The sequence below is a fragment of the Capsicum annuum genome, chromosome 10, assembly GCF_002878395.1.
Source record: "Capsicum annuum cultivar UCD-10X-F1 chromosome 10, UCD10Xv1.1, whole genome shotgun sequence".
Taxonomy (NCBI): domain Eukaryota; kingdom Viridiplantae; phylum Streptophyta; class Magnoliopsida; order Solanales; family Solanaceae; genus Capsicum; species Capsicum annuum.
The window spans coordinates 219,024,446-219,038,756 of NC_061120.1; the positions used below are offsets into that span (position 1 = coordinate 219,024,446).

Sequence of the window (14,311 nt, forward strand, 5' to 3'; positions counted from 1 at the left end):
AATTTATTTGGGATTCTTTTTTATCTTTTTTATTTTGTCCGTTTTAATTTATGTGTCACTTTTTAGTTTGGAAATTTGAATAAATTAAATATATGTAATTTATAGTATTTTTTACGTAGTTTTTTAAATATATAAAATTTATTTAAATAATTATAAATTTTGTGCTCAAAATTACGGTTAAATTTAAATTATTTGATCCTCGAAATACGAAAATTTGACACATAAATTGAAATAGAGAGACTATTTTTCTTCCTGTCTTTATGTTTTGACCGATCAATAGGTTGAGAGTTTGAGTCAAGGTAACACGAAAATGACGATACTAGTTTACGTAGTTTTTAAATATATAATTTTTTAAAAAAAGTTGAAGATTTTATGTCCAAATATACGGTTAAACTTAAACTAATTGATTCTCGAAAAACGAAAAATGACAAATAAATAGGAATAGGAAAACTATTTTTCTTCCTTTCTTTACGTTTAGATCAACCAATAGGTTGAGAGATTGAGTCAAGATAAAATATAACCGACAACATATTATTGCTCCTCTGAAAAGGAATTAACGATTGGTAATGCATAAAGGCTCAATTAAATTTGAATTAGCGTTAATAAATTTCACATTGAAAATGTAACAAAGGCAAATCTTGTATTCAATACGGCTCAAATTCAAGAATTCCTATTAAAGATAGAATAAATATTTATCCCACAGTACTATAGTATGTTTATTTGGTGCAAATACTCTTTGTTAATGGACTTGAAAGTTGAGACACCATATAATTACATCAATCATAACAACATATTTAATGTTTTCGATAAATTCTCGATTAAAAATCATATAGTTAAATTAAAAAGGAAAAAACGTTGTCATTAAATACAAATTTCATGAATGTTCCTTCTATGTACATTGCACCAACTTATTAATCTCTACATTAAAGTGTTAATTAATTAATTAAGACAGTCAATAAACCACAACTTTTCATGACTAGATAAATATTCACAACCCTTATTGAGTTTATTAACAAAGTTTTTATTATTTAATTTTGGAAAATAAGAGTGCATGTGAAAATAAAATAAAATTAATCCAAGTTTTGCTATCACATGCATCTTCCCTTTATTGTATTTTTATTTGTTTAACTTTTTTGGCCAACAGATAATTGGCACACAGAAAAAGGCATTAGTTCACTGTTAACAGCACGTTAAATTTGGACCTACTATACATTATTAACGTTATATGAAGACTTTATTTTTTTTTATTATTTTAAATAAAATAATTATGTGGTCCTAACTTGAACTTGAAAATAGAAATTCAGTAGAATTAAATAAAGATATTTTTAGTTTTTTCTAGCTTTCATTATAAAATAAATATATTTAGTACAATGAACTAGGACTATTGTTTTTGTGTATAGGTAACGATTTCGAACTATGAAAGCAGGGAACAATGCATGCATTAGTCTAGGGTATTTATACCATATTTTTGAGATGTGGTTATTTTTCAAACTCTGTATGAACACAACATACTTTATGCATTCCGTTGTTATTTTTAACGAATGGGACCATTGAACTAGGACCATCGTTTTGATGTGTAGTAACGAGTTCGAATTGTGAAAATAGTGCTCGATCAATGCATGCATTAGTGTAGGTTATTTACACCACATCCTTTGAGGTGCGGTCTTTTCTCAATCTCTGGACTTTGTATGAACACGACATATTTTATGCATCCAACTGTTATTTTAACAAGCGGGGATCACTGAAGTAGGACCATCAGTTTGATATATAGATAACGAGTTCGAATTGTGAAAACAGTGATCAATGCATACATTAGTGTAGGTTGTCTATACTACACTTCTTGAGGTGCGATCGTTTCTCAAACTTCGTATGAACACGACATACTTTATGCATCCAATTGTTATTTATTAGGAATGGCTGGGGACCATTGAAAAGGAGCCTTGGAGAGCTAGCATTTTCTCCATGTTACGTTGCATATAAATAATGGATTCAAATTGTGAAAATAATTATTACTGTTTTATATTAGCGTAGATTGTCTATGTCATAACTCTTTTTAAGATGTGTGAACATGAGATTTTTGTGTAGTTTTTTTAATCAACGGGGACCATTGCAACTTGCAATTAAGAAGTTTACTGGAAATTTGTGCTCTCCATCTCAAATTATCAATTTCAAATTAATATAATATATTGATTAAGAAAAATAATTAACAACATGATTAGTTTACTTTAGTACTCATATTAAATAATATTTCTATTTTAATTTGAAGGAAAGATAATTAATGTAAAGTGTTAAACATGGAAAGTTTTTTTTATCTCTTCTTGATTAATGAAGAAAACAAGTAAAATAAAAAAATTTGAGACGAGTAATTTGAGACGGAGGGAGTATTTAATTTGTTTAAAAGTGAATGTTTTCTGGCAGCAAATAAGGTGATTAGTTATGCTTATTAAAGTGCATAATCCGATTTTGCAGTTTTATGTTATCGAGGTTCTGTAATTAATGTTCAAAATTAACTAATTTATTGAAATAGGAAACTGTGCTTTGACTAGATGTGTAAATTTTGACCCACAAATGTGCTACAACTACGTCCGTTACAAATTAGATTAGTGCATATTTTAAATATTTTAAAATTATATGAAATATATCTATAAATTATAATTCCTTTCATATCAATATAATGCATTTATACTCTTATTAGTTTCATACTTAAACTATAGAAAAAAACGTGTAAAAAATATTTATACTTTGACGAAATTTGCAGTTACACACTTTACGGGGGTCCTATGACCCTCTAGATTATTTTTACCGTATTTAACTGTCATATATTTGGCATCTGGGCCACTGCATGTATTTCACGCACATTAAGCGCGTAAGAAAAAAATATTTGATAAAAGGAATTATAGGATCCCCGCAAAGTTCATGGTGCGTAACTTCAAATTTTATGTAAGTATACATATTTTTCCCAAAACTATATCTTATTTATGTTATCCCCTAAACTATAATTTTCAAGTGCTAAAACTCTTCATACAGTCATGCTTATTATGTTCGAAAGGGATTCATCGAACCTTTTTCACTAGAAAAATGTAAAATGTATATGCAAGATTAATTTATTTTTACTCTATATATATATATATTAGATGTCAGCCATCCCGACTTTGTATATTTCAAGACTTTTAGTTAAAAATTCTTATTCGACCAGAGGTCTCGAATTTGAGTCTCTCTGAATATGAAGTCGTTGTTAGAGAATGCTCGACTCTCTTAATGTAGGATTTTTTGACATGAATTCAAATTTAGTCGGGCTGCAATCTGAATTTACAGTGGGTGGAAACTTTTTTGTAAAAAAGAATCACCTTGACTTTGTATAGTTTGAATCTATTACTGAAAATTCTTCACCCCACCAATTATGTAAGAGCCATTTTTGCATCATTATTTGTAGCTTACAATTATTCTTTGTTATCATTCCAATCAAAAGTCTATGAGTATCTAGAAGGCTAAATGCCCCCACAGGAGCCCATGATGAATAATTAACTACTACTCAATAGGAGAATTACACAACTTTCATGTGTGGAAATTCCTATTTTGTGTGCTGAGGATGTTGGGTTTTTCCTCTCTTAATTTTTTAAAATTTGGCTTTTATTGGAATTCAACTTTCTTGAAATTGCTTGTTGATGATGAGCTATAGTCCAATTTGGATGCATTAAAGTAATTGAGAATTTCATTTTTATTAAGTCTATATTCAAAGATCGATCCAGAATTTAAATCGATTTTACATGAGGGTTGGAATTTAAAAATTATATACCAAAAGAATTTCTAATATCTTATCTTAAACAAGGAAATGAGTGAACATAACCCTTTATAATTTGAATCGAAGAAATTCACTCAATTTTAACTATATTTTGTTGAGGAACTTTACTTTATAGATGTCAAGTCCATTAATATTCTTCAATGTTGTTCGGACTATCTAAAACCGTTTTACTTTTGAAAGATTCAATACGTATTTCATAACATTTTTAAAAAGCCCGAACGTATAAGTAAGATCACTTGTTTACTCTTTCTCTGTATATATGAGTGGAGTGTGTAATCTTTTATACTTAATTAAAGTCATAAAGCTAACCAATTATTGATAGAATCTCCTGGCCATGATTTAAAGAGTAGTCACAAGCAATTGAATGGCAGACAATAAACACATGCAATTCTTTCCAATAATAGAGACATTAATAGTCAAACCACTTTTGCAAGTAGATAAAGTATATGTAGAACACATCACAATAAGTGGACTATATAGCTCCTTACAGCTTTAAATACAATGTCTAGTTCAACATCCACAAGCATATGCCAACATAATTCCCTCCAAAAGAAAACCATAAATCCAACTATAAGGGTAGTTCGGTCCACTAAAGCTCTCGCTATGCGTGGGATTCGGATAAAGGGTGGGCCACAAGAGTCTATTGTATTTAGTCTTACCGTGCTTTTCTGCGAGAGACTGTTTTCACGACTTGAGCACCTGACCTCTAGGTCACATCTCCACCACCTACCACGCCCGTTCGGTGCACTAAAGCTCCCGTTATGCGTGGGTCCGGGGAAGGGTCGGACCACAAGAATATATTGTACTTAGTCTTACCTTGCATTTCTGCAAGAGGCTGGTTCCACGACTTGAGCATCTGACCTCCAGGTCACATGGTAGAAACTTTACTCCCCCTCCAACTATTATCTCTTCAAAATCTTGAACATTATTCAAAAAAATATACCATGTCAAAAGTAGTGGCATATGGAGCCTTTTGACTGCAGAGGTTGGCACAATCATCATCAGTGATCAAATTTTAGAAGCATGAGTCAATATCCAGTGTGTTGACACTGGAAAGAACTTTTTGGATATCAGGTTAAGTTGACCTACGACAACAAGTAACTCTTCATATCGAGTAATAACCGGGTATAACCGGTTAAACAACACTGATAGTATAAAGAATCTTTACACAACATGTCATTTGTCATATCTCATAGGATATGATTTTCTGTTACTTCTTGATCAGCTTCTCCATCTTCTGATACTGAACTTATATCCATATCTTTCTCTGGACTTTCGAGTTGCACGCATTCGGCCACTGGATCATGAAATGAACTGTTGTTTTCTGAATCAAGACTCCTGTTTGATGGAGTCAAGTCTCCTCTCCTTACCACATTGAATACAATCCCATTGTTAGTCCTCTCAGTCTGTAGTAAATCACCTTCAGCTACGACGATTCTGATGTCTCTTTGATCGAATTCTGTATCTGATCTTCTATCTGGTGTTGTCACCCGTGGACTCGGAGAAAGAGGCTCCCTGACTACAACATTGTTGAGATCAATACTCAATCCTCGATTCAATCGTTGTGAAGCATTAATTTCCAAGTTTTGGACATAGTCGATGAACTTATCAGCCGATGTTGTCCTCATCAAAGGACCACCAGATCTTGTCCATGAATTATAATCCGCGCTTTCAGACTCGCTGTCGCTACCATGATGATCATGTGCATTTCTATTATTGGAACGCCAGGTTCGTCCAGCATTGTGATGAAGAGAGGAAGGAAGGTCCGCGTGGAAGTATTCTTCGAGGGAGCCTGTTGAATTCTCTCGCGCAATGCAATTCCAAGAAGGAATTCGTCGAGAAGCATTGAGCCTGACAGTGCTGCTGTTTGACAATCCATGTGAAGCAGCAGCAACAGCTGCTCTCTCCGCGCTCCTTTTTAGTCTACGCATGTGGTTGAGTATCGCTACACACTCATCAAGAGCAAGCTCAATTCCACAATTTGCTTTAATGGCTGATAGTTTCTCCCAAGTGCACCTCCTCCCTTGATTTGCTGCTTTTTGAACCTCCAAAGTAGAGGGGTTCTGTATGATTTTCAAATACTGCATCATAAACAAACATTCGGACAAACCGTTGGTTATGTCTTACAATGAAAGAAACAAATTCTTATTAACTTGAAAAATGATGTTTATCCCGGTTCAGTGGCATAGCTACATAGACCGAAGGGTATTTCGTTGAACACCCTTTATCGGAAATTATACAGTACTGATCACCCTAGGCTGGGAAATTATATTGTGTATATAGAGAATGATGTCGCGTGTAAAGGTCAAAAATTACTTTAGTGAAATTCCTGGCCACTGGTCTCGTGGACATACCTGAGCAAGAGTGGCTGGCATTACAACGGTGACATCGCCCTCCCAATCTTGAGCAAATAGCTTGGCTAATCCCCTCAAGGGAAAACCAAGTTCCAGTACCTGATTGCATCTGTGCTTCACTTCCATCTCAGTAAGTTGAGCAAGCTGCATAAGCCGAATACTTATTGTTACATTCGTCCACTTAAATTTACCGTCTTCTTTTAAAAACAAGACATAATCGCGATACTATGTAGAACAAAGTTATACGATTCACATCAGCTAGACAAAATAATCAAGAGCATGCAAATCAAGAAACAACATTATACCTTGGCAGCAAAGTTGCCTCCATAAGCTCTTACAAACTCTTTGATCCTTAGTAAGGGAGCGATATGTGGATTCGCCTGGCTCACGATAAAGTGATTTACATTGAAGAGTTCTTTTAGCTGCATCATAGGCAAATCGATCTCCAAGCTACCATCCCTCCATCGGCGAGCAGATGAACCAGAAGCAGCCTGATCAGGTTCCAAATGAAATGGCGGATGATAAGGAACAAGATTTCCACTTCTGTCCTTTGCCATTAGTTCCTGAGCTTCAAACAAACCGGGAAAGGCGCAAGAAGCAGTCACAGCACTCCATATAACAACGTGAGGTGAAGTCAAGTAGTTCAAACATCTAGGAGGTTCGTGTTTTCTAGGGGAACAAACAGTAATCCCTAGAACTTGACCAGTCATGTCGTAGGCTTCTTGGAAGGTAAGATTATTCGTGAGATGGCGTAACATCACCTGCAACTGTCTAATCTCATGCACAGCCCCTTGTCTCATGATCCTCCTGAAAACAGCAAAAATCCCCCCCATCTGTTCAAACGGCTGCAGCGCATGCCAAGAATCCTCGAAGAAACTCTGCAGCTCGGGCCAAGACCGAGTTGCAACTACAGAACACATAATCGATCCAACACTTGAACCAGCAATTATCCTTGGCATAAGCTTATGCTCAACCAATGTTTTCACCACACCAACATGAAAAGCTCCCAACGACGCGCCCCCGCTTAAAAGCAATGCTGTCCTACCAAAAGCATGTCTTGTTTCATGCATGAAAGAAAGCTTCTCTTCCAACAAAATCTCATCAGAATCAGAATCACACACCATTTTCAACTGAGTTGAAACCTCATCAATATACTCCTTAATAAGTTTAGGCACATGAAGCCTACCCTTATGCAGCTGTGGATTACACATATTACCAAGATTTCTCACCAGATCAGCTCTCATAAAGAACATAATGTCTCTCAAAGATCCTTCATTGCGACGTTGTTGAAGTTCTTGGAGTTTATATACAACTAACTCCTCATCATAAAACTCCGCCTCGTTCATTTTAGGTGTCTCTTTCTCCAACATTTTTGCAGCATGAGCCCATTCCTCATAAGTTAATGCAGATCTCATCATATTCCTCCAAAATTTCCTCTTATAAGCCATATCAGCCCTGATTTTCACATTCGTACATCGCCTCAACAGGAATGCTAGAAGCGTCACTAACGCTAATATCCCTTGTGGATTACGCGGGTTAAACCACTTGATCAAAGGTGTCAAGTAGTATGACAGGCAATTCTTGATCTTGTACAAGTAGTATATCAAGAAATGAAAAACTTTATGCCTCAACTTAGATACTGATTTGCAAAACAAGAGTCGAAAGGCTATTGTTCTACCCACAATTGAAGAAGGTCCAATTGAAAAGAAATCAACACTAGCCTCACTACTTATGTCCATAACTAATCTGTTAGGAAATCAAAAAGCAATATGATGAGCAAAAGAAAAACAAGATGAACACACAGATTTACGTGGAAATTCTTGACGGAAAAAAACACAGGCAGAGAAGGAGAAATTCACTATATCGGAGAGGAATACAAGGAGGAGCCAAAGTTCTCATCTTAAAACCAACACTCTAAGTCGCACTTATATAATACGTGCCTACAAGAAAACTCTAAGCCATAAATCATACAGGTCCATACTATCGGCCCAATCCCTACACTACCACCACAGACCCCCAAAAAATCTCAAACATGGGTCGCACCGCGATCTTTTCAAGGTTGGATCAACAAAATTCGGGTCACAAACTCTAACATAATCCTATATGCCTTTTACTCTATGAAAATATTGACAAGAACCAACACATAAATTGTAAACAACTAACAAGAAAATGAAGAAAACTACCCACAAGATTTAGGCAAAGCAGATGGAATCAAGAATTAAACACTAAAGCATGTGCAAGTATAGTTCAAATGGTGACTACTGCAAACTGAATATCTCAATACACGTAGCTTCTTTGGAAAATTCAGTTCAAGCACACAAAATAACTAAGCAAAAACACATGATCAATCAATTGAAAGAAAAAAAAAAGATTCATTTTTTTTTATCATACTTACCAAATCAATGTCCAAAAGTGACAAAAAATGGACAATGCAATGACATGTTAGTATGGTTTTAACAAATAATTGAGATTGGATAATAGTAAAGAAAGTCCATAACTTTGAGTTAGATAACGATATGGGCCAGGTGTCTACAATGTGTCAGTTATTGGAAACATAGATAGACACTATTATTGGAACTTGAAACCAATTTTTATACTACTAATACTGAACAATGAGTTTAAGTTCTGTGCATCATCGATGTAAGTACTCATCCATGCGTCGTTGGTGTAAGTACTCATTCATCTTTAATTTGAAGATCGTAAATATGAAGTCGCTTTTGTTAGGAAGCATTTAGTAATCCTAAAATGAGACTTTTTGATGTAAATTTAAATTTAATCGGACTAGTATAGGATAATGAATGAGAAATCAAAAAAACTATTCAACAGTTTCCAAAGTTTGTTGCATGTTTAGCAAAAGGACAATATTATCATCTTTGTCCTTTCTATTTTTGGTCTATGTCAAATATGTTATTGATTGTGACAAATTCTTGGATATATAGATGAGTACTAGTTTTCATTTTATGTAACATCTTTTTCATTGGCTATTATTTATTGCTTGCAAGCAATTCTTATATGCCTTACTAAGACATTATCATAGAGTTTTTATCTCTGAAAGCAGCACTTGATGAAGCATATATCCCAAATTAATATTTAAATAGAAAAAGGTATAAATATACCCTAAATTTTAATAAATAGTATATAAATATACCCTCCGACATATTTAGGCATAAATAGACCCTTGTCGTTAATGAAAAGGTACATATATACCACTGAATTTTAATAAATGGTATAGATATACCTCCGTCATACTTTAAGTACAAATATATTCTTGCCGTTAATAAAAAGGTACATATATACCCTTCTCACTAACTGCAGAACAAATATCACAATTTTGTTCATTTGTCCTTTTTTATTTAATCTATCCTCACCCTACCTGAAAATAATTCTAATTTAACCCACAAACCGATCAAAATAATAACCAAAATCCGACCCGGTCTAATAGAACCTTCAAGACGCATCTCTATTCACGCATATTCATTCTCACTTTCTCTTTCTATTAAACCGAATCGGATTTGGGTTATTATTTGGATCGGATTATGGGTTAAATTAGAATTATTTTGGGGCGGGGTTGGGATAGATTAAATTTAAAAAGGCCAAATGAACAGGCGTTAATGAGAAGGCATATATGTACGTACCTTTTCATTAGCAACAAGGGTATATTTGTACCTAAAGTATGACGGAGGGTATATCTGTACCATTAATCAAAGTTCAGGGGTATAAATGTACCTTTTTCCATTAACGGCAAGGGTACATATATTTGTACCTAAAGAATAACGGAGAGTATATCTATACCATTTATCAAAGTTCAAAGGCATATTCATACCTTTTCCGATATTTAAATGTCAATAGTAACTAAGATGTCCATATCGCTATATAAGTCTACCTTGATTTGCTGTACTCAAGCTGAGGGTCCTTCAGAAACAATATAATCTCTCTGCCTCCAACATTTGCATGCGCTCTATCCTCTTCAGACCTCACTTGTAGAATTTCACTTCATGTTTTGATCATCATCTAGGGGTGTGCATCGGTCGGTTCGGTTCGGTTCGATTTTATGTATTATCGGTTTCTAAATATGCTAAACCAATAACCAAACCAATAAGATTTTTTTTTTTTCGGTTTATCGATTTTTAGTCTTTAATGGTTTGGTTTTCGATTTAACCAATAAGAAAATACTCATAAAATAGAAAAAATAGTAACTAACATGAAAAGAAACCGAATCTAAGTTACAATCAAAATCCTACCTGTTTTGTTTTAATTTACTAGAATCCTCAAGTTCGAACTAAATGTTAGTTACGAGAAATTAAGAGAAATATACATATATATGTGTGGGTGTGTGGGTGTAAGTAATTTGCTATATGCTTATTGGGTTATCGGTTGGGTTATCGGTTTATCCAATTACCCAATAAGTAAACCAAACCAAACCAATAACTCAATAAAATTTATTTATAAAACCATTAGAAAACCGTTAACCCAATAATCCAATAATATTTTTATTGGTTCGGTTTATCAGTTGGTTCGATTTTTTACACACTCCTAATATCATCGATCAGTTGTCTTAGAAGAGACATATACTGATGACAATGAAAAAAAGAAACATCATTTCAACATGATATAGCAAGTTACTTACTCTATTTATTCGAGGTGTCTAAGAAATAGAGGAGTGGATATATAGTGTGCAATAAATCTTGCAAATTTCATGAACAACTAGCTAGCAAGAGTAATTCAAAATACTATGTACAATAGGAATCTAATATGTTACAACTTACATAGCAATATTATATAATGTATAAAGTATGGGTGTGCATCGGTCAGTTCAGTTCGATTTTACATATTACCGATTAAGTTTATCAGTTTTCGATTTTTAAATATGTTAAACCAATAACCAAACCAATAAGATATTTTTTATCGTTTTCAGTTTACCGGTTTTTAGTTCTTACCGGTTCGATTTTTGATTTAACCGATAAGAAAATGCTCATAAAATAGAAATAGTATTAACTAACTAACATGAAAAATAATCGAATCTTAGTTGCAAACAAAAATCCTACATAATGTGTTTTAATTTACAAGAATCTTCATGTTTGAACTAAATGTTGTTAGAAGAAATTAAGAGTTTATATAATTGAAATAAGTAATAGGTTTGTTAATTTGTAGAAATTAAAGAGAAATTAAGAGAAATATCTAATAAGTCATATATATATATATATATATATTCTTATTGGGTTATCGGTTTATCCAATAACCCAATAAGAAAAATCGAACAAACCAATAACCCAATAATTTTTTTTATAAAATCATTATAAAACCGTTAACCCAATAACCCAATAACCCAATAACAATAAATCAATAACATTTTTATCTATCGGTTTGATTTTTGCACAGCCATAGTATAAAGTCTGCACATTGCAATTTGTGTTTCATAATACATAGGCAACATAACAAATACAATTTCCTCATTCATATTAATTATTATCAAGCTGTCCATCAGTCCCAACAATCAAAATATCATCTTTCAGATATTTATTTCCATCAGTCGTTTTCTTTTAATTGAACTTTTATTTATTAGATTTTTTTTAAAAAAAAAAAAGAGAGGAAAAAAAAAGAGTTATGCATCATAATAGATAGTATTTTTAGGTTGTGTGATTTTTGTGTTAGAAAGAATAGTTAAATGACTTCCTGCTAAAAAAATAATAATAATTAAGTAATCATATGTGAAATTTATCCTTTAAAAGTTTGTTAATTCCCCTAAATTTGAGCCAATAGCACATGTACTTTCCTATAATTTGAGCTAAGCTAGTTGACTAAGCACTTTATAATATTAAAATAAAAATTTGGTTACCACATATGAAATGATCCCTGGCATTATATATATATATATATATGTATGGTTATTCCAACAGGCAAGTTGTCATTAATTAATTAGTAAAGCATTACGACTAGAGAATAGAGATAGATCACCTTCTAATATTAATACTTTACTAACTAATTAATGACAATTTGCCTATTAGAATATAGTATTATGATTAGAGATGGATCACCCTCTAGTATTGATATACTTTACTAATTAATTAATGACAACTTGTCTATTGAAATAGAAAATATATTTCAATAGACAAATTATCAATATATTTCAATAGGTAAGTTGTCATTAATTAATTAGTAAAATATTAATACTAGAATGTGATCCATCTCTAGTCGTAATACTTTACTATTAATGATAACTTACCTATTATTGAAATATGTACATATATGTGTGTATAATGTCAGAGGGTCAGTTACAAAGTAAAGTCTCTAAATTATTTTTTGTAATTAAGAAAAATATACAGCAAGTAGTATCACAAAAGTCACTTAATGACTTTATGTAACAAAAAAAACACTTAACTTAGCCAAAGTATCACAAGAAGTCATTAAGGGGTTTTAAAAAAATAAAAGAGAGAGTATTTTTTAATCATATGAAAAAAAGAGACGTTTTATATTAAATAAAATTGTGCTTGCGATCTACTTCCTCTGTCTCTTTTAGTCTCATATTTTATTTTTTGAGAGTCAATTTGATTAATTTTTAAAGCTAAATTAAATGAGATTAATTCATATTTTGAAATTAAAATTTGAATATTTAAAAACTATATGGAAAATACTATAAGTTGCAGTCTCTCTTTCGTCAATATGATTAAAAAATACCTCTTAAATACTAACACAATTTATATCGTCTGACTCTAAAAAAAAAAATATCCATGTTGGGTTATATATATTCCTCACAAAGGCAAGTTGTCATTAGTTAATTAATGAGGTATTATTTTAAAGATGGATAACCGGCCACAAAACATAAGATAATAATACTATTAATTAATAATTAGAATACAATAAGAAGCACTTGTATATATAAGTGTACTTAGGTCAAGCATTCTATATACTTGAATCGAAGCGAAGAAAAGACTAGATCAATCAGAAGTGTGTGGTACTACGAGTCCTTTGCCCCACACACATCTAACCAGCTCACGTGGTTCATCGATTGGTTCCAACATGGCAACGATCGAATCCAGAGTTGTCATCTTCCTCATTGTTCTTTCTTTTTGTTGTAGCTATCAGCTATGTGAATCTTCATCTGATCATTTGAAGGCTAATAGCAACCGCCAGGTCAGTGACAAAGCGAGTAATTTTGCTTATTTAGGGTTTTCAGAGTTATAATACACTATAATATGTATCTAAAAATAATAATTAAATTTTGATGTATATATATATATATATATATAATTTTTCGAAACTGACTGACCACCCATCACTCTATGTGCAGGTTATGGAGTTTTCTCCATGGAATAACAAGGCAATTATTAGTCCAAGTAGAAGAATGTTGAAGCTATGTTGCCCTGGGTGCCCTATGGAATGTTGCATTGCTTGCATGTGTACTTGTTGAAAGTTGCTTTCTACTAAGCTCTATATCCAGTTATTAACGGAAACAGCCTCTCTACCTCACCTCTGAGGTAGCGGTATGGACTGTGTACATTTTATCAGTGGCGGATCTACCCTTTGCCGAGAGGGTTCATCCGAACCCTCTTTGGCAAAAAATTATGTTATATATGCATGGTTAAAATTATTTTTTATGTATAAATATTAGATGTTGAACCCCCTTCGATTAGTTCGTATGTTCACTTATGAACCCCTTCATAAATATACTGGTTCTGCCACTGCATTTTAGCTCTCCAGACTCCACTCATGCTAGTGTTGAATAAGGTTTCATTTTAACGAAAATCATCTTTCCTTTGTTTGTTCTCTCTATATATAATCACAAAATGAGTGTTATACAAGAATATTAGATAGCATGATTAAAAATGTTGAACACTTTCTTTTTGTGACTATTGGAGAGGAGAGGTCACTACGATTTGGTGATACGAACATACATTTATTACTGTTATGATAGAACAGTATTAAGCAAATCAGAAGCAAAAGAAAAACAAGAACACACAGATTTACGTGGAAATCCTTGCGGGGAAAACTACGGACTGAGACAGAGGAATTCACTATAATGGAAAGGAGTACAATGAGGAGACGATTTGTCTCAATGACGTTTTTATATATATCAACCCGAAACAGTCCACTAAACGCGTTTATATAATATATGCGTATAAATAAGTCCTACCCTAAAAACATACAGGTCCATACG

The 14,311-nt window shown here is 32.8% G+C and overlaps 1 protein-coding gene across 1 annotated transcript; it reads right to left on the reverse strand.

Annotated features, from left to right (window-relative positions):
* Window positions 1-4,730: 4,730 nt before the first annotated feature.
* On the reverse strand, window positions 4,731-8,838 carry LOC107843908 (triacylglycerol lipase SDP1). Its single transcript, XM_016688328.2, has 4 exons — window positions 8,552-8,838; window positions 6,462-7,902; window positions 6,157-6,300; window positions 4,731-5,883 (listed from the first exon to the last, which is right to left on the reverse strand). Exons 2-4 carry the CDS (start codon window positions 7,893-7,895, stop codon window positions 4,993-4,995), a joined length of 2,469 nt encoding a protein of 822 aa, XP_016543814.2. The 5' UTR covers window positions 7,896-7,902; window positions 8,552-8,838; the 3' UTR covers window positions 4,731-4,992.
* Between the last annotated feature and the right edge of the window lie 5,473 nt (window positions 8,839-14,311).